Consider the following 20,891-nt stretch of genomic DNA (forward strand, 5'->3'; position numbering starts at 1 on the left):
TGGCGCCCTCTGTTGGCCAATTTAGGCACCAACGCTTTAACAGCCACTGACACCATGTAAACATCACTTTATGCACAGTCAAACTGTATTTAAACAAGGAGAGATACACAGGGTTTTTTTTGTTCCAAGATGAAAACATATCAGAGTGAGTAGAGGAAGAACATGTGGCTTGAAATGTTGACGATCCAGCAATTACAGCTGATTCTTGTGATGCACTCGAGAATTACTGGACATGCCAGCTAATTGCCAACACTGCAAAACAGGCTATAAAAGGTGTAGAGGAATATCAGTTATTGTGAAATTATCTTAAGTTGTTACCAATGTGTTTCTGTTAGACTACGACTCAAGAAGTTGCTCCACAAATGGATACCATCGGTTCTTACTGAAAAAGTAATACAGTAATTTGACAATTTGTCATGTCAATCCTTAAAAAATGGTTAACTCCTCGGTCATTCAGTGCATGTTCGATGCACTGAAGAGCTTCGTAATAAATCACAACTCAGTATTCCCACTGGCCTCTGTAATGAGCCTTTTGTAATTATAAACAATGTGGTCAACACTGTTAATATCAGACGCAGACAGCAGCCATGTACCTCAGCTACATAGTAGTCACTATCTGAACTCGCACTTCACTGCATATAAGGACCTATCTGCATTTACATTTAGTAATGCAAAATCTATGTCTGCATATCACTGAACTGATATTATTTAAATAATGACAGCAAAATGTTTTTGGCATGTCCTGGGTGCAAAGTAGGACAGAGATCTTTTAAACATCATGTCCCATGTTCACCCCATGTTTACTGTCTCTCTCTTAGGCAAAAAACAAAACAAAACAAAAAAAAATGCTAAGAAACAAAAAACAAACTTCAAAAAAGTGAAGTGAAAACATTAACTGAAATTTCCTCCCCTACCATTTTGTCTGCTTTCACAACTGGAGGTTGCAGAAAATGAAAGTGCAGTAATTCTTTTACTCAGTATTTCCTTTATTCAAAAGCTGAACCATTGCTTTTCACATTTAGCTATATTCTATGACAGACAAATATTAGTATACAACATTTTGACAATCATAGGACTGACTGAGCCAAAGTGTTTTGCAGTTGCAGGCTTGTTGGGGAAGGTGGGAGTGAGCGGGGCAGAGGACCAGACCCAACTTCTGATAAATTTAGTTAAGGCACAACAGTGGAATGTATCTCAACAGGAATATGGGCTCCTTTAAGTCTCTCCTCGACACCACACCTACAGCTGAACAGAAACTTAGCTTGCTCAGTGATGCACCCAGTTCAGTACATCTGTGAATTGCAGTTCATGCACCACAACGCCATCTCAACTCCATGAGTGGGGGGCATGAAGAGAGAAAAGCAGGGGGTATGTTTGCAGAATGGCATCCTGTCTTGCTCCAAAAGAAAGCGGAGTGTGTAAACAGTCACAATTTCCAGCGTACAGTAGTGGGTCCTCTGCTTGAAGAACTTGAGAAAAGTGAGACTTTTACTAGTACTAGTAAATGGTTTCACACTGAAAATACACAACTTTGCCCAAGTTCACAAATTTCTGAGCTCAATTTGTAACCTGATGTCTTATCAGGGGAGTGATTTGTACACTGTGCTTTTAACCAGTTTAGGATGGGAAAGGAAACGACAGACTAACGCTTGAAAATATGATTTGTGCTGTTTTTACATTGAGGTTTTACCAGTTTGTGTGAGCGTACTGCAGAGACTCTTATGTTAACCTACTGTCTCAGACACGTCCACACCCACACAAATATGATAAAACAAGTCAAACAACTGCGACCATCCCATCTTGATGTCACAATGGATTGTTGGGGATCAACTGTTCTTTGTTGTGTCTCAAAACAATGTGACTGATGTGTTCCAAAGATTCCAATAGATAGTGAAAATCCATAATAAGACAATAGGGAAGTCAGAGGCGATGACCACATGCTTGCAAACATGATGAATGGGTAAAAAGATACAGAGTTATGCATGTATGTTAATAGTTCAGTCAGCCAAACATCAACACTCTCAGAGGTCTGACTGAAACACATTACAACTGAAGATCAAGACCCACAATTCAATTACACAGAAAAGCTTGTAAATCCTTCGAATGTGTTTGCAACATACCAGAAGACTTACTTGAAAATCATCAGCAATTAGACTGTATTGATTGTGCTGCAGCCCATCCACAGCCCTTAATGGTTCTGAGTATCAAGTCTTTATGCAAACAAAAACTTCACACTGGTATAAAAGCTACTTTACAAGCATAACAAAAGAAGCCAATTACAAATACCAATAGTACACACTTTTAATTCACAAAGACATTACTAACAATATTACTTAAGAAATTATATTAATATAATTTTCATCAAAATGGGATCTTTGAAATTTGGATCCTTCTCTAAACAAATATTTACAATTTCACAGTGAATTTGGTACATTTGGTTGTATTCAACCAAAACAAGTGTGTTGAAACCCTATAAATAACAATTTTCTCAACAGCAAACTGAACATTCAGCATGGATTCATCTCATGCTAGACACACTGAGCTGGATTCAAAAACCACTGAGTCTCATTTTGGTATGGAAAAAATACAGAACATTAAAAAAGAGAGAGCTGGACAAAGAGATTAAGGCTAGATTTGGGCAATTGAGCTTTAGGACAGTAAAAATCCCAAATAAAATTGGGCTTTAAATATAATTTCCATCATCAATAGTGCAACACCCTCAGTTGACTCAGGCAGCCTTACTAGTGGTGTATGTGTGATAGTATACCAATATACATTGATAATATCCTTCAAACCAGCCCTGATTAGCACTATCCCCATCTATGTACTACTAGCCAAAAGAAATGGAAAAGTGCAGGCAACGCTGAGCTTCACCTTCAAGATAACAGTCTACTGAAGCATGAGTTTCGTCAGTCCTTTATAATCCCTTCTGAAAAGATGTTGTTCTGCAAGTAGTTCCTGTTAGGCAATGAGGAATCAAAGGCTTGAGGGTTAAGAACTTCGTCAGCCCACAGAGGTGTAACCAGGAAACAGTCTCCCAAGGACAAGAGGAGAGAGTGGAAAGAGGAGCGGGAAGTCAAATGTCAACCCTGCCTCTGAGGTATGCAGCCCTCCATTTCCAGGACCTCGGGCCAGCCCTCGTACTTGTTGGTGTCTGCGCTGTTCTTTATGTGCTGGAGAGGTCAACACAAAGATGATATGTTTGTTATGAGACCAAACAGCAGGCCTTTATTGACCTGGTAAGCCTGTGCATACAGCCACAGCCTCAAGAATGAAACCCTGATACACGAGGAAGTTAACTATGCAAACAGAAATGTGGCTGAAGAAAGTGCTGTGAGATACTGGGTGTAATGAGCTGATGAAACAAATTATTAAACAATTACACTGTAGGTATAATCTGCCAGTATTTACCACATTACCTCCTGTTTGCCTCACTGACAGTACACTCCTTGCGAACACGTGAATGAAATGATCTGAACAATAGAACAGATCTGCAGTAAACAGATATGATGCAACCACCAAATGTTTGGCCGTTGTACAGACTTCACATGAGTTTCAACTGACATCCACACCGGAATTTTCAAACTGTTCCTTCAGGATCAAACTATTTTGAGATACCTGACAGTGCAGGAATGTTTTCTGTTCAGATAACGCTGCTTTAATCATGCAGTGAAGACAGTAAAAGAGTTCATTTTTGCGAGTAGATCTAAGTAGGAGCTTTTGGGGGTCTTGTTACCTGCTCAAAGGGACTCTTAGTCTTGATGCCTTTGCCTCCCACAAAGATCCAGTTATCTCGGAAGCCCAGGTTGTTAATGTTTGAGCTGCCCAATTCAGCTATCAGCTTCCTGGCTTCATCGTTGAGTCTACAGAACAAAGACGCAAGAATTAGAATACTCTGAAATGTGGTTTCAGACTAACTCATATTAGAGGCAGCTACTGCATTTTAAGTCACAGCTTTAACAAAAGTTACATAGCTAAAAAGAATCAGGAAGTGAAAGATTTTCTGTTGGATTTTTGGGGAGAAAGTCCTTACTTTGTTGCGGGATCATCAAAGGTGGCCATCATCACAACTGTCCCTTCTTCAATGTCCTTAAGATACTTAATTAAGGGAGCCACATCTGCCAGGGAGCACAAATGTTATTGCACATGCCACTAGGGTTGGGACCCGTTTGGATTTTAACGATTCCGATTCCTAAACGATTCCCTCTTAACAATTCCGGTTCCTACCGGTTCCGATAACGGCTCCAAATATATACATTTTTTTTTTTTTTTTTATGACACCATTATACTTAAAATAAACAAGTAATAAGTAGTGTTAGTAATGTTGTTAGTGTATGTTTATGAGTTGTAGAACATAATAAATTATCTTGAAGGAGTAGATGTTTACCAGTAAGCTTGAGTCCAATAATTTAACAATACGTTAAATTATTGTTTGTTTTAAAAATGAAAATTACTTATCAAACAGACCTAACAATTCAACTACCAATGAATGAGCAGGAGTATGCCTGTGATAACATAGATTGAATATGAAAAATAAGCCGAAGTGATACCTCTTCTCTGAATAGACAAGTTAAGCCAGTGTGCTGCTGTTAGCCTAAAAAGTTTCTTTGCCTTTTGGACTCGTGCGGTGCCGGTACAATTGTTTTTCTAATTCCGCAATTCCGTGTTCGCGGAAATTATAGGGCCCTAGTTAAGTTAAGTTGCGTTTTTCTGGCTTCGACATTGTTTGGTTACGCCGCGGGGCTGCACTCCTTCTCCTGTCTCGCTTGATAATGACACTCCGTCATTCTTCATAGCAGTGCAGTGGTGGCGTATCCACCCCGGGCCCGCTCAGTCTTGTAGGTGACGTGACATTACCACAGTCGCTTCAGTGCACACAACAAAATGAAAATGAATGCAGATGAGAAATTCCAGGAATCGTTATGGGAACCGGTTTTGTGAAAATGATAGATCCGGCTCCATTTCTTCAATTTTGGAACCGGTTCCGGTTCCCAACCCTACATGCCACAGGATTGCACATGGTTCAACACACAACACACTAAATCATGTCTAAAATTTAAAAAAGCATGGAAATAAACTCACCTCCCGCCCACATATCAAAGAATTCAGTCTTAATCAGCTCCCCTGTTCTCCCTGTTGGGTCAGTAAGATCCCATGTTAGACCAACTTCAACCTAATCTTCACTATGTACACAAAGTATTTTGTATGAATTACAAGAAGCATACGTAAGTCATATTACATAGAGAATATAATCTGGGCAGTGGCTCATTGCAAAGCAGGTTTAACCACCCGGAAATATTTATTGTCACTGGTAATAAACTGGGCCAGGCTGGGTAGTTGAGGTTATTTTCTGACAAGAGCTGACATTCAGAAAAGAGAAAATGTTTCACTGATATTTACATATGTTTTGCATTCACTTTCAGACCTCATATGGTGCAGCTTATCTGCAAAGATACTGAATGTAAATGTAAGGAGTAGAATTGTATTGCAAATGATGTTACCATTAACCAGGGCAATGTTGATTCCTCTCCCAACATTGTTCTTCACACCACTCATTAGTCTGAAAGAAAAAAAAATGAGCACAGTGAGAGTAGAATCCACACCGAACTTTCAGCATATCCAGGACTTTCCCCACATTGTAGGGAATGACACGCCCTGTTACACACAGTAACAGTTTGTAATGTTTGTCATATGACAGCATATCCCAGAGCTGGTGCAATAATTCTAGATCATTTATCCACCTTTCCCAAACAGAACATGACACCCCCATTATCAGATATTTTTCAGTAACATTACCACACAAAGCAGACATGCTGGTACATTTCACACATGCTGAGTAAATCGAGATGTCTCTTTTCTTACATGTTGTCTTCCAGGCAGACTTTGGGCCCCACCACGCTGGCTGCTCCACTGGCCATCTTGAAGGAAAAATGGCCGGCTGGACATGCCTTGGACAGCCCACACTTGTACTTGACTGGCTTGGTTGCTGTGAATAAAATTACAAAAGTCACGGTATTATCATCATAACACTTTTAACCACTTCACCTAGCTGCACTATCCTGGCAGACTATCCACACAAGTGTGTATAATGAATGAGTGAATGACTCAACTTTAGCCTTTCAATCTACCAACAAGGCTCCAATCACATTTCTGATTGCAAAGCACTTAGCTAAACACACACCATAAGCCGCACAGTGCCTTTCTAGGATCTAGCTCCTAATTCAGGCATTAGCTAGGACCACTATGGCGTGTGACACAAGATCTCTAGCAACTGTACCATGCGTGTGCTGTGACATGGACAGAAAGACAACAAAAGAACAATGCAAATCTGAAATGGCAATTCCCAGAGAAGCATAAAATACAGAAAGCGGCTTAAATAATAACTTGATACTTACGGCCTTCATCCACCTGCACAGGTCTCGCTGAAAATCAAAAGAGACAAAATTATGTTGGAGATTATCAGATTATCTTTTTCAGGAATACTATTTCAAAATGTAATATAATCACATTGAAAAATACTAAAAGGCAACTCAAGGATTCCTCCTCCTGAATGAGAATGTAAACAAGGCCTGTAAGGAGCATATCAAGTAACCTATCATTCCTAAAGGAAGACTACAATATAGTTCAGTCAGTGTGACAAAATGAGTGTTGCTGCAGGGTGTGCAGAATAGAGCATTTGGTTTCAAATGTGCTCTATAATGTGATCATATACCAAGGTCCATAATGCTGCTGATACTGAGTGTCCAGTTTCAATCAAAAATGATACCTTCCCACCTCTGAAAGTTGACTGCGGGTACCAGCTAGGGTTTAAGTTGTGGATTATGGCTCTGAAAAGGCATTAAGACAACAGCTACTCACCAAATATGCTCCCCAGATTAAAATCCATGTTAATCTCCAGCAATTCAAAAGCCAGAAAGACAGCTATGAGAAAGACAGAGATCAGCACTGCCAACTTCACAAGACCTGAAAAAGAGAGAGCAAGAAGACAGACCAACAGATAGACAGATAGATAAATAGATAGACAGACAGATAAAAAGATAGATGACACTGATGGTTACCAATCACAGCACCTACCAGCCTGTTTGTTAACCAGCACTATCAAGAGCATGTCATTCAAGGCATTTATCCTTTAAACTGCGGTGTATCACACATAATATGACTGTCAGCAAAAAGAGGAAAACATTTAACTCTTACCTCCAGCCCTGACCATCTTAGGAAGCCTCCAGCCAGTTTTCCACAACTCACAACCTGCAGTGATACAGGAAAATCTGCTTGTTTATACATTACCACATTACTTTATTACAGTTATAAATTAGTTGCTGTAACTATGACAAGTTAATTAAAAGAAGGCAAACTCTTAGTAAAGTGGTACTCGTTACACAGTTGAACTAAACAAGTCACAGCTAGCTCCTACACAGTCTGTCTGGTAATGTGGCCTTTACATTAAATGTACAGTAAATTAAATTTTACTCCCTATTTTTGGCGTTAAGAAGGCTGGTACAGTGCATTTAGTGTCGGCTGGTCATTTGAGACGATGGCTTAGCTTACAGGCTGACTTTAACAGCTAGCATTAGCTGACTGTACATCTTTGACATCAACATCTGATAGCAGTACACAGTCTGCTGGCTAATGGTTTTAAATTGCATTTAAATCAAAGAATGCAAAGCAGACAAAGAGGGAGAACAGGGCTGTAAATGTCGTGTCTTCAGTAAACCGCGACATATTTCTTACCTGTCAATTAAGCTCCCACAAGAGCGACTCTTCCTGATGATAACGTTGAACCCCTGGACGGTTTATGTGACGACAGCTAGCGAGGGAGCCAGGAGCAAGAGGGGGAGCAAGGGAAGATGTCTCACTCTGCCTCTATTTCCGGGTACCACAAACGCCGCCGCAGCTGCTGTTGTGTCCACTGTTTTCCTCAGACGCGTTGGTTGCACCAGAGGTATTGCTGACATCCAGTACTGAAATGTACGTTTTTTTTTGTTTGTTTGTTTTTGTTTATTTTGGTATATTTTTAAGAAAATCAACTTTGTTTCAGCGCAGTAATAGTGCTGAACGTTAACGCCCATTCTTTCAGTGGGCAGGTTCCGGAAGTGAATTTCCCATTCATTTCTCACATATAGTTTAAAAAAAAAAAAAAAAAAGTATATTTACAGAATCTTTTCTAATGAAAATTGTATGTAATATGCATGCGTCATGTACCTGACATGAACTTAATTAAATAAAGGAGAAGGAAAAAAAGAATCTCAAACTAAAACAAAAAATGTTAGGGCTTGCAGAGATGGATCACATTATTTGTACAAATATATATAAAAATACGCCGAGGTACATATCATGAAAAAAAGAGGGGGGAAAATTCCTCACCCTCACCCCTGCTGACACTATTCTCCTAATAGTAAAAACACATAATATCTGACTCGAAATAATGCAAAGACTGGAGAAAGAACTTCTTCAGACACATGCAACAGCATACCTATCACCATGGTAACCACTGTCTGACTGGCAGGATTAAAGAATTGTGGGTAACGTAGTACCTCTGCGTTGAGTTTCAGGTAAAGCCAGATTGCAAGTTCACCCGACAGAAAAATAGGGCCCTTATTGTCAGTGAGTTGTCTGTCAAATATAAGATCTTTGTTTCAAGTCACACCCACATCGTTCTTTCTCTTGTTCTCCGCGAAATGGAAAGACACGGAAGAGGTTATGGCGCCCCCTGCGTTACAGAAACCGAACCACCAGTCAGCAGTTTATTGTCCAAAGTTTATTGTGCATTTAAACTGACCATGCATACTGTGTGAAGTAAGGTACTGCGCAGATTTAACACTTAATAATATGCAGTGTATTCATTATGAATGCACAATCCCAGGATTTACATGTTTTTTTTTGTTTGTTTGTTTTTTTCACAGTGAACAGGGGTAAAAAGGCAGTGCAAAAAGGAGCAAAATCAAGACACTGTGTTCACTGTATCACACAACTCAAATAAAAAATACTGTACACATCAAAAATAAAACAGTGGAATGTGGAGGATGCCAAGTACATGATGTTCAATAAATAGAGAAATTTAACATTTTCATGCATTTCATTAAAAAAAAAAAAAAAAAAAAAAAAAAAAAGGAAATGAAAAGTCCAATGAAATGCAATTGACAGTCTTTTTTCAGTACAGCATCAGAATTGGTCTCAATGTGGAATATTTTTCATACCCGCCAATGTGTGTGTTTGTTTCATTCAATGAGATCCTGTAAAAAAAAAAGAAAGACAAAACATATATGTAAACCACATCACAGTGATGAATGAGATGTGACTTATTCCACTGCTACTGACTCTTACATCGTCTGAATCCTGTTGGAAGGCCGTGCCGTTGCTGCTGGTGCCGCTCTCAAGATCGGCCGTGATGCAGTTGTCGTCATCCTGAATCTGGAGGTTGGAGAAGCGATACACAGTCGTGCTGCAGGGGGCAAAGCACAGCAACAATGGTCAGTGCGTAACTAGGGCACAGCTGTGTGTGTGTGTGTGTGAGTGGGTGAGTGTGTGTAACAGTGGTGATGGTGTTAAATCAGTTAAAGAAAAAGTGAGCTTTGGTAAGGTGCTGTTTTATATTTACCTGGACCTGATGTGAGTCCACATGGTGGTGAAATATCTTCATTAGTTGCTCTTTGTTCTTTATTCTTTTTTCTCAAGATTCCAGAAAGTGGTCGCTAATCTTAATCCCATTCTGTGCTCCCCTGGGCTGGTAATCCAGATAGCCATATTTCTATCTCTCCATTCACTTTGTTAGCACAACAAAAAAGTCCCAATAAGTCCCCATTTCCCTGTGTAAATACAATTATTTGTGCAAGTAGGCCACTATCAGATTGTTTCTTCCTGCCTGCCAGATCTACTTTACAGTTTAAATTGGAAAATAACAAGAACAGAGATGTTTAATATCCTCAAAAATGGCTACCGGGACAATTTTAATACTGGCATAATCAGCTTTGGTGGCATTCATTTATGAGCTAAAAATATTATAAGATGGACGTGTTTTGCCGTGCTATGGAAGTGAATTTGGAGACACAAATACAGAGTTCTGGATTAGCTGGCCAAGGGAGCAAAGAGCAACAGATGAAAACCATGAGGACCTGAAGTACATCACACCCTAACACTCAGCCAAAGTTCACATTTGCTCACTCTAGGAGAGGGATATTTCTTCATCTAAGGTGGCAGCCTGTAATGCCAGTGTGTGTGTGTGTGTGTGTGTGTGTGTGTGTCTTACTTGTTCCTATAAACCACTCTCCTGACAGTAAGCACAGCGGAGATGACAGCCACCAGGACAATAATTCCAGCTCCGGCACACACCAGTATCAACACCATCTTCTCTCGCTGGAAAACACATTCAACAGCTGTTATGTGCACCTGTGAGCTTAATCGCTATGAACATATGGAAGGTATACACACACGCACTCACGCACACACATAGATTAGACGGTCTCACTGACCGGTGTGTCGAAGTGTGTGTTTGAAGACGAGTGGCTGGCAGGTGGACTCTGGCTTGGTTTCTCACCACAGGGTCTGACGATTGTCTCTGCTCTGGGCTGAGGAGTGAATCCTCCCTCACACCTGTCACTAGGGACCTTACGGTACCTGCACACACACACACACACACACAAGTACGGAGTCAGCTCTGTGTGTGTGTGTGTGTGTGTGTGTGTGTGTGTGTGTGTGAAAATCTGGTCTCTAGCGTGAAAGTCATGTGTACATCATGTTGGCAAAACTAATAATGCCAGTTCTGGTATTCCTTAGGAATGTGATAAAGTTAATGGCTGTGTGTGTGTATGTGTGTGTGTGTGTGTGTGTGACCATTACCCTGATGTCAGAAGCTCCTCTTCCTCTCCATTTAGACAGACCTCTAGGGTTTGATCTGCAGTGTTGGGTTGTCTCACACACTCCGAGCTGTTCCCATGACGATAATAACCATAGTCACTGTTGACAAGGAAAGTATGGATCGTTGCTAGGGACCGGTCTCCATTATGTTGATTAGACCATTATGGCTTCACTCGCAAACTTAGATGGTCTGTTGAAACTGGTTTTCAGACCATGTTTCACAAATTTGGTCCTCAGGGAAAAGCTTTACATCTAATTAGACAATTTGAGGAACCACTTTTATCATTTTAACATGTATCCCATAACATGTCATGGTAAACAAACTACCTTACCATAAGTAGTCTTCTCTGGTGCAGCGGCAGGGACTTTGCTTCCTGCTCACCACATAGTCCCGCCCATTCCGGCAGACGGACAGCTTCTTCAGCCTCCTGAAAGTCTCCTTGTAACCCAGGACACAACCATCTGTCTTTGGGTCCCCCTGCCCAGTTGAATGAGCCAACCACTCCTCATAGTCTTGGTCCTTACCTGGTAAATCAACGTCAACCAGTTTATCAGATGTTCAATATGTCCATTATGAAACTTTTTTTGTTTTTAAAGAAGCTGGTTTCTGAGCAGGATATATGGGAAAGGAAATTGAATGAGAAATGTGTAGGAGGTTATTAAATAAGGGCGTGCACACCTGGTGCATCTTATCATAAACAGAGGCTTCAAAACCTACTTAAAAACGTTTATTGCCGTGTTTCAATCTATATAGTGCTTCGGATGACATCGTAGTGTGAGAACTGCAAACTCTGGTAACATGCACTTTTAACGTGGTAGTTGATGTCTGCTGACGGGCTCACTGTTATCCTCAGAGAAACACCACATGCTGCAGTGTGAAGTAGCCGTAAACCATCCTGACTCACACTCTCTGGTGAGGAGGCTCTGAAAGTCGATAGTGACTGCCACCCACATGGGCTGCCCGTCGTCTTCGGGCCGGTAGCCCCACACACTGATGTTCATGGCCTTTGTGCCCGGCTCGGATGCCAGGCCAGCAAAGAAGAAGGGCTGCTCAGTGAAGTTATATGCCTTCCAGCACTGGCCCTCGTCTGTGGAGAATCTGGGGATGAGGAATATTAAATTAAGTATCTGTAATACCTGTGGAGGTCAGATACAGCATGCATGCATGCACATGCAACATTTCCTACAGTAATTTGTAAGTCTGTTACAAAAAGTGCAATGATACATATTATTATATTGGTAATAACAGCAGCACTTTTAGTAATAGTGGCACAGGTAGTAGTAATATCAATAGAAGCAGCACTGCTAGTAATGACAGTTGTAGTAGGGGAGCTAGCTGTGTTAGTGAAAGTAGTAGTTTTTGTTGTATTAGTAACAGTAGTAATAATAATAGTGGTAGTGGTAGTAACAGTAATTGTTGTAGTATTAGTGTATTAGCAACTGTAGTATCAGGAGCAGCAGCAGTTTGCGTATTAGTAGCAATAATACTGCTTAATTGTGGTAGCAGCAGCAGTAGAACTAGTAGTAATAGGAATAGTGGTAGTGGTAGTGGTAGTGGTATAAGTAGCCATATTAGAAATAGTATTATTAGTAGTATTCATGGCAGCAGTGACAGGGTTAGTAGTAGCAACAGTAGTGAGCAAAATAGTTGTAGTAATATCAGTAATTGCAGTAGTAGAAGTATCAGAAGTAGTAGCAGTGGTAGTAAAAGTAGTAGTAGTAAATGTGAGAGTAGTAGCAGTAGCACCATTAGTAGTGGTAGTAGTATTGGTAGTCATAATAGTAGTAGTCATAATACTAATAGCAGTATATTTGCAGTATTTGATTGCTTGTGTTTTGTAAAGTGTCCTTGGGTGTTTTGAAAGGCGCTATATAAATCAAAGTTATTATTATTATTATAATTATTATTTGTAGCAGTAGTTGTAGTAATAGTAGCAGCAGCAGTAGTATTGGAAAGAGTATTCATTCAAAACAACACATTTACAAGCATCTAACAAATGACAAAGCAGATTTTGCCTCCCATTCCCTACTAAAACTTCAGCTCCTCAGATGTATGTGCTTAAAGTAAACAAATCTGCTCAGTACTTGATAGTCTTGACTTGTCCCTCATGCTGGGCCTCCACAGCTACAATGAGACCGCCAGAGTCCAATATGCTGTAGTGGTGAGGCCCCCGCAGTGTCCCCCTCCAGTTGTAACCCCCATCTGATGAAACAAACACATCTGGGTGCTGAGACGACGACAGAGAGTCACCCACGCCACCTAGAGGAGAGGAGAGGTTATTGTAATATATATTATCATCCCTGTCAATATTATAATCACAATTCCACTTCCTTATTTTATTTTTTAAATATAAAGATATTTTTTAAAATCTCACTTAAAACCACATGGATTTACATATTTGTACATCACATGTTAGTTACCATGGGCAATGACCAGGCCGATAGCAGTGGGCTCTGACAGAGGCAACATGGGAGTGATGCGGTTGTAGCGGCTGTGTTCTCCATGGATATGGAGGTTGCACTGAATGAAACACACAGAAACAAACAGACACACATACACATACAAATAAGAGCTGAGTAAAAACTGATGCTCATACAGCGTGTTTATATGAATGGGGAGGTTGGTGTTTTTATATGTCACACACATTTTTGACATTCTCCCCACATTCTACGTTCTCAGGCTTGGTAAGAAGTCTCCACTGCCCTCCTCTGTCAAAGGAAATGACGGATCTTATACGGCCATCTGCAATAAAACAGAGAATATTAAGTCATAATGCAAAATGATATCAAATTAAATGAAATGTAAGGATGACAGTTACACAAAACCTAGATTAAGAGATGGATGAGGGGATGGATATTTAGACAAACTAGGCACACACTGTATGCATGTATGAATGTATGCCTGTATGCATGCTTTTATGTATATACCCTATGCATGGCGACATGTATGGATGGGTGGATGAGTGGGTGGATGAACGGATTAATGCATTGATGGATCCATGGAAACACATGCAGGGAGAGCCTTACCTTCCTCTAGTTTATTCGTGAGGTAAACTCCTCTCAGTGAGGTGATGTTGGTGAAGTCGCTCTTCCTCTGCCCACCAAAGAGATGGCGCTCTAGAGACTTAGAGTACAGGATACCACGGTCATCTGACGTGTACATAGTCCCAAAGAAGGTGTCTGCCAAAGAAAATAGCAAGAGAGACCAAATTAGTTCTTTTTCAAAGTGCTTTACAATCAAAATAAGACAGAGGATTAAATGTAAAATAAAACACTGATGAAGCAAAGAATAAAAAGAAGGACTAGGACATGACAGACCGAAAGCTCTAAACCCAAATTACAGTCAAAGACATGTGTTTTAAGCAATAACTTAAAAGATGTTGCAGATGTCTCTCACTGAAACACATTATAACTCTTGTCATGTGAAGAGTTTCAGTCATGGAGGAAGTTAAATGTGGCCAGTGACCCATTTTGGGGGGTGAGTGGTAATGTTTAGTTCCAGCGCAGCTCAAAACCAAAATCCCATAAACAACGTTGCTTCCTGTTGTGAAGACAATTCTGCTTCTGCATCCTTTCTCTTCCTCCCTGGTGGTACTTGTGTGCACTGGCTCTCTGTTTAGCTTTACTGAAGAGGATAAACAAGATGGAACTGATTTTTTCCATCAGCCTTTCACCATCTGCCATTACAAGATCCTCTGAAAGGTTTTACTCTGCTTGCACTAAAACCCCCTTTTTCAGTTTAGTGCCATGAAGTAATCCAGCATTGTAGAGCCCGGGAGTGGTAACCAGTTCTCTCACATATGGACTTTTTGTTTATAGTAATTATATTGATGTTTTTTACACACATGGGAACAGGTGGTGCCACACTGATGCAAAACCTTTATGCATCAGCATGTTAGAGGCGAGTCATCATCAATCATATATTCTCTGTGTGAAGCTCATACACGTGTCAACTTAGCCACGGAGGAAGAGCTTAGCTAAGGAAGGTGATGGACGTGACAAATATAAGGGTTGTGTGAACGTTGTGTGTGTCTGTGTGCATGCGTGTGCTACACCCGGATCCCAAGATATGTGTGTCAGCTTTTGCTGTGTAACCTAAGTCTACCTCCCTCCAGCCTACAAAAAGATAAAGCCCCTCTACCCCATATCTACCCTGTTTATCTCAGCAGGACAAAGTCCCAGCACCCTAGGCACGGAAAACTAGCTGGAGCAGTGCAAGACAAAAACAAGAGGAATCCGAAATGGATGCAAGCATGAAAACAGAGGGAATGAATGAAAGAAAAACACAAGAGGTGGAGGGAAAAGTAGATAAAGAGAGAGGGAGGAACAAAGAGAGAGCAACATGCACAAACAGGCACAGGCCAAACACAAACCGAGTATGATGGAATGATTTGTCAGCAACACTGAGAACTCACGAAACCAGTTTGGCCATTACGGTTGAGCATTTCCATTACAACAAAGGGGCTCAGAGAGCTATAAAGTGTGTCAGCTACGCTCACAACATGTGGACATCTGTGAATATGTGTCAAGGATGTTTTTTAAAACAAGGCTTTTGACATGTGAAAGAACACATACACACGTAAATGACGGGGGCTGGGAGAATGGTAGGAATTAGCAGATAAAGGTTACACTCACACATTATAACATTTTATTTATGGTGGTGTGAGAGAGAGAAAATGAGGGAGGGAGGGAGGGAGGGAGGGAGAGAGAGAATTTAAGTGTGCATGGCTGTTTTTATGTTCTGAATGGAAAATATGGAGTGGGATTAACTGTACCTGTGTGTGTGTGTGTGTGTGTGTGTGTGTGTGCCTGCCTGTGTGTGGTGCACAGTAGACTTAGTGTTACCTCCCGGATTGTCCACATGCATGAAGATCATATCCTCATCGCCATCCAGAACAGAGTAGAACTGCAAACACACAGACAAAAAGAGGAAGAGAGACAGGCAGAGAGAGAGAGAGAGAGAGAGAGAGAGAGAGAGAGAGAGAGAGAGAGAGACATGCGGGTGAGAAAATGTGGAATTATGGCATAAGACCTTGTGACAACCAGCTTCTCTGCCATAAGCCTTGTCTAATCGTCGTGAGAGAGAGTGTGTGTTTTTGTGCTGTCAGCAAGATGCTGTGTGCCTGTTTGTGTGTGCATTTGGCAAGAGCAGATGTGTTTTTCGGTCAGTGTTGAAAAGGGAAATATTGCCAAACAGTCTTCTGCTGCATGTACACGTCTGTGTGTGTGTGTGTGTGTGTGTGTGTGTGTGTATCCCAGCCACTAGAATTGCTCTGCAGGAAAGTTTGAAACTTACCATGCCCCAAGGCTGACTGAAAACGTGAAAGCCACATGGTGATGGAGCTAATTACAGTAACGTCTGAAAGTTTCCTTCTAATTTTGGGTTTAACAGATTGAAAGGACCCATGTCTTGCCTGCAAGTGTTATCATCTAAATAAACTTGTGACTTCTGAATGAATACAAAGAAGAACCAGGCAAAAAAAAAAAAAAGCAATAGGCTAAATTAAACAATTACCTGTTCAGTGGAGGCAGAGGGGAGCTGTGCTTGATTGAAGACGTTTCCTTGGTCTGATGACACATAGATGACACGAGGAGACCTCTGAGGGCAAAAATAAATAAATAAATAAAAAAATACATCATTGAGTGAATACTGATGATTATCAAGTTGATACTCAAAATATTTTTTTTTTATTATTTGGCAGTTGCTTGTGGCAATGTGTACACAACATTGCAACGGTCTTCTCAGTGCATTTAACTGAGATTTTTGTGAACTGGTGCAATGGTAAAATGGATAAGGTACGGTATATCCATACAGTGATGTGCATGTTGGGAGACTGTATTTGTGTACGTGCATCTCACCAAGTCTTCCATTACGGAGGTGAAGAGAAAGCCTCCTATGTAGCCAAAGGAGAAGATGTTTTCAGCGATTGTGGTGAAGGTCTTCCCCAGGTCCTCTGTCCTCTTCAGCTGTAACTCTCCCCTCCTGTCTGCCTCAACTACAGGGACAAGAAACAAGACTTTGCAACAAGAAGATACTTGTCTAGGACAATATTTCCCCTGTCAGCAAAGTGACAATGTGCCAAAATGACACTAAAAATAACCATAATATGAATAAAATGATTGGATTTTGTCTGGGATTTGAGCTATTTTGGGGGGCTATTTTTGTTTTCTGTTTTTTTGCACTTTATTGTACTTGTTGTCACAGCAGCCCTGTAGAATTAATCATTTTTTTTGTTCTTTCGGCATCAGTTTGCTGGCACACAGTGTCTGAGTTCCTTCAAGTATTATAAGTTTTTTGTATCACATGAGTGGTCCTCAGGGTGTCCAAACCTGTGTACAAATATCCTTAAGTTAAGAATATGTTGGATATTTCCACACAGGATGCGGCCAGAGTGGCAGCTGTCAATGTTTTGCAGCTTCTTACCTGTTCCTATGGGGCTGTAGCTGAAGAACAGAGTAATACCAGCCCCCCTAATGGAAAGAGGAAGGAGACAAAACATTTCACAAACACATGCCACAATCATGTCCAAACTGACAAGTGACTTTGACATTTGTCAGCGGTATTTCTTGTTTGCAAGTTTCTTCCAGACTTCTGTGGTTAACTGAATCATGTGCTGATTGTACTGATCCATATCATATCATATTGTATATATGAAAGTAAAAATCTCCAAATGAAGTGCTGAGTGTTATGATCAATTTGCAGTTTTTTCAACAGCACAGCCATTGTATTACATTACATAAATTGTTCCTCAAATGTGTTTCAGGCACACAATTCTTTTGTGTATGGACATGTGAATCAGTTTCCTGTTTATTCTCACCACATGAAAGAATGTGCTCCATCGTGAACTTTTGTCCACTTGGCGCCAAAGTCCAACGAGAGCCATAGACCGCCCTGCAAGTCACAGAGGAACAGATGAATGTTTACCTTTTGACTCTGAGGTGTGTGCTTGCTGTGGGTGTGTGTGAATTAGCATGCATATGCCAGCACACTACACTGCAGTGGGAGAGGGAGATCATCTTTAAACCTTTAAAATTACAGTAAAGAAAGTGAGAAGGACAGGACTCACATCGATGCTGATGACAACAAGGTAGTCAGGGTTGTGGAAGTGGAATGTGATTGGCTGCGCCAGGTGGAAGGGCAGCTGGATGGATTTAAAGGTCACACCGGCGTCTGTGGAGGTGAAGATAACCCCGCCTGGGTTGTCCACCACCGGTGTGTCTGCTGTCAATATCACCTGTCAGATAAAACTATCAGAATTGAGATGGCGGGTGGGTGGGGTCGGTGAGGAGTTGCTGGGTGACAGGTGCTAGTTGCTGTACAAATGATGGCAAGAAAGTATTGAAACTGCTATGCTAACTGCTGGAAATGTTAATTTACAAGAGGCAGGATTATCACTAAGGTGCTCTGGATCTGAATATTAGCATCATAGACTTTCATAACAAAATGATATAGAAAAGGCTACACCTGTATGTCCTATAACTTATATCATAACAATATTCATTGATTTATGCATGCTGCCATTCTGGTCACACACACCGGAAGACTCGAATTATGCTCCAAAACAGAAAATATTCTATATCATGAGATTACACTTCTAAGTGGCTGTTAGTAACGTGTGAGAATATAGGCGTGCATGTATGTGTGACTGGGGTATACAACTTGTAAGCATGTCAGTCACAGCCCTGTCTCAGCACAACAAGTGGTTTGAGTGCAAGGACTTGGCACATGTTGATTGGACGGCCTGGTGATGTGCAAGATGTCTTCATACTTGCTTGTGTGGCAACATCTCACACTCCTCCCCAGCACCACACTGTTCCTCAACGCAAAGTCCCCGCACCCACCCTTCAGAGAGGGGGCCTAGTCTGTAGCAGCACACACTGTCACATATAGACCGGGGGACCCCAGTGACTGATAACTTACATGCAGAGAGTTCCCTGGTCCAGCGCTGACTCCATACTCTTTCCTTATGAAGGTGTTGTTGATGCGGTGGGAGATGTCATGGAAGGACTTGCCATAGTCCGTACTGATGAGAGAGGAAATAAAGTCCAGCTACTTATGCCCAAAAAGACACAAGCACACGTGTCCTATCACCCATATTCTCTCTCTCACGGATTAAAAAAAAAAAAAAAAAAAACTCACATAGCAATGTAGTCAAATCAAGCTCTACTGTCTGAAGCTGCTTTTCTCTGTTCCACATCAGATGCTTTACTCACCTCCGGTAAAGTCGTGATGAGCCTCCCTCTAGGAAAGAATCAATTGGAGCACTGATTGTTGACAACACCAAGATTACCTAGAGGTGATGCAGTGAAGCAGGTTAAAAGTTTAACATGACCATGTCAATGTGCCTGAATTAAGATATGGTGCATGGAGTGTGAGTTCCACTGTGGAGTTATAGGTTTCAGAAGAATATGGTTCAGTCCTTCCCCTTTTTTCTCACTGGACTATATCCTAACATGTCCTCTATCATGGACTATTCTCTGCATCTCTCAGGGTGATGTATTTTAGCGATATGTTATATTATGATGTGGCAAAGATATTAATTTTGTGAATGTTTGGTCTGGTTGTACTGTGACTGACTTGCACAGTCTTGAACAGGCCAACAATGGTGTAAAGTCTAATCAATTATATTTGTGAAGTAGTACATAAGTATGTCTCCAAGGAAACCAGCTACTATGTCATGTTGTTGTTGATGATGATGGTGATGGTGGTGGTGTCGGTTGTAGGGCTTGCTCACTCACCCCTGTGCCATCACCAACCCATGTCAGTGTAAAACTGGAGCCATCATCACCATTAAACCCTGTCTAGGGAACAGAGAGAAAGAGAAAGAGAGAGAGAGGCACTCACACATATGACCATATAAGCTCTTCAATTTAAAGGAATGATGGATAATAAACTTTCCTAAGATCATTAAATGTCATTGCTAAATGGGATTTATTGACCCGTAAAAATGATCAAGAACCTCCACTTTAGTTGAATACCACAGCGACCATTTGTCTGCTACACTGCCGAAATGTATTCAAATTTGAAATCTAATTTTTTCCTTTTGGTGAAATACTTGCAGCTGTTCCCAATACAGTTTAGTTTTGTTTTCTGATTTTTTTTCTGTAAACAAGCTTGTAAGAATGCAGTGTAATGCAATATAAGTCATTTCACGACAATAGTATAAAAAGGAACACATAAAATTATTAGAATAATAATGATTAAAAATAAAAAGGTTCAGAAGCGTCGGGGAAACAGCTAAAATCATCCAACCACCTCCATCATTTTTACAACTCTAAAATAAATTTAAAATAAATAAATAAACAAAATTGGAAGATTCAACAATTGGTGACTTGTTTAGCCTACATGAACCTTTTGATCGACATGCACCAAACGCTCAAAAAGCTCAGACAAACGTCCCCATCTCACCTCATGTGTGCTCACATCCAGGACCCTGTGCTCAGCTGGGGTCAGCGGGAGCCGACAGGAGGTGAAGTGGGGGCCGTGAGAAGCCTTGGAGGTGCTGGCAGTGCTGGTGTCCCTCCTTGGGCGTGTGCGCACTTGGTGCTGGCTCTCATCCTGCTGAGTCCGGTGGAAAGTCAGCGTCCTCCGGAGGTTTCTGTCATCCCTGCCCTGACCCCCAGCTCCCAGGAAAAGGACGCACACCCCGCCGACGACCACAAGTCTCCAGATCATATCCAGTGCGATAACAGTGGGGGACCAAAACTGTGCGCTCCCGTGGCGGTGCACCAGTGACCGTGATACCTGTCGCTTAGCGCTCCTGACTCAGAGTCACCACAGTGCCGCTCTCTAAAGGCAGCGGGTATGGGGGCGTGCTTGAACGGGTCATTAACATAAAAAGTGCTGTGTGAAGTGGTGCGTCTCCCGCTAACAGGTGTTTCTGCCCGCATCCAGGTGACCTGAGCCGAAAGCAGATTTGCATTTCAAGTCTATTTGATGAAAACGCAGTTCACTTCACGAGTGTTTGTTGTCAGCACCGCCCATGCCTGAAATGGCCATTTCTGTAACACGCTGGGAGAGTGATTTGAGCAAAGTT

At 41.2% G+C, this 20,891-nt stretch overlaps 2 protein-coding genes across 2 annotated transcripts; both read right to left on the reverse strand.

Moving 5' to 3' along the window:
- Window positions 1-1,378: 1,378 nt before the first annotated feature.
- Window positions 1,379-7,861, reverse strand: fam3c (FAM3 metabolism regulating signaling molecule C). Its single transcript, XM_030046221.1, has 10 exons — window positions 7,732-7,861; window positions 7,195-7,248; window positions 6,859-6,963; window positions 6,396-6,422; window positions 5,863-5,986; window positions 5,502-5,560; window positions 5,083-5,133; window positions 4,034-4,118; window positions 3,737-3,863; window positions 1,379-3,173 (listed from the first exon to the last, which is right to left on the reverse strand). The coding sequence occupies exons 2-10, from the start codon at window positions 7,208-7,210 to the stop codon at window positions 3,084-3,086; spliced, it is 684 nt and encodes a 227-aa protein (XP_029902081.1). The 5' UTR covers window positions 7,211-7,248; window positions 7,732-7,861; the 3' UTR covers window positions 1,379-3,083.
- An 880-nt stretch (window positions 7,862-8,741) lies between these two features.
- Window positions 8,742-20,589, reverse strand: LOC115355162 (sortilin). Its single transcript, XM_030045853.1, has 21 exons — window positions 20,264-20,589; window positions 19,594-19,656; window positions 19,069-19,145; window positions 18,776-18,878; window positions 17,922-18,089; window positions 17,673-17,746; window positions 17,279-17,325; window positions 16,714-16,850; window positions 16,370-16,453; window positions 15,700-15,760; window positions 13,882-14,034; window positions 13,500-13,597; window positions 13,276-13,375; window positions 12,940-13,114; window positions 11,760-11,953; window positions 11,187-11,379; window positions 10,837-10,953; window positions 10,470-10,614; window positions 10,247-10,353; window positions 9,325-9,442; window positions 8,742-9,233 (listed from the first exon to the last, which is right to left on the reverse strand). The coding sequence occupies exons 1-21, from the start codon at window positions 20,528-20,530 to the stop codon at window positions 9,219-9,221; spliced, it is 2,496 nt and encodes an 831-aa protein (XP_029901713.1). The 5' UTR covers window positions 20,531-20,589; the 3' UTR covers window positions 8,742-9,218.
- Between the last annotated feature and the right edge of the window lie 302 nt (window positions 20,590-20,891).

This window comes from Myripristis murdjan, chromosome 23 (assembly GCF_902150065.1).
Source record: "Myripristis murdjan chromosome 23, fMyrMur1.1, whole genome shotgun sequence".
NCBI lineage: Eukaryota > Metazoa > Chordata > Actinopteri > Holocentriformes > Holocentridae > Myripristis > Myripristis murdjan.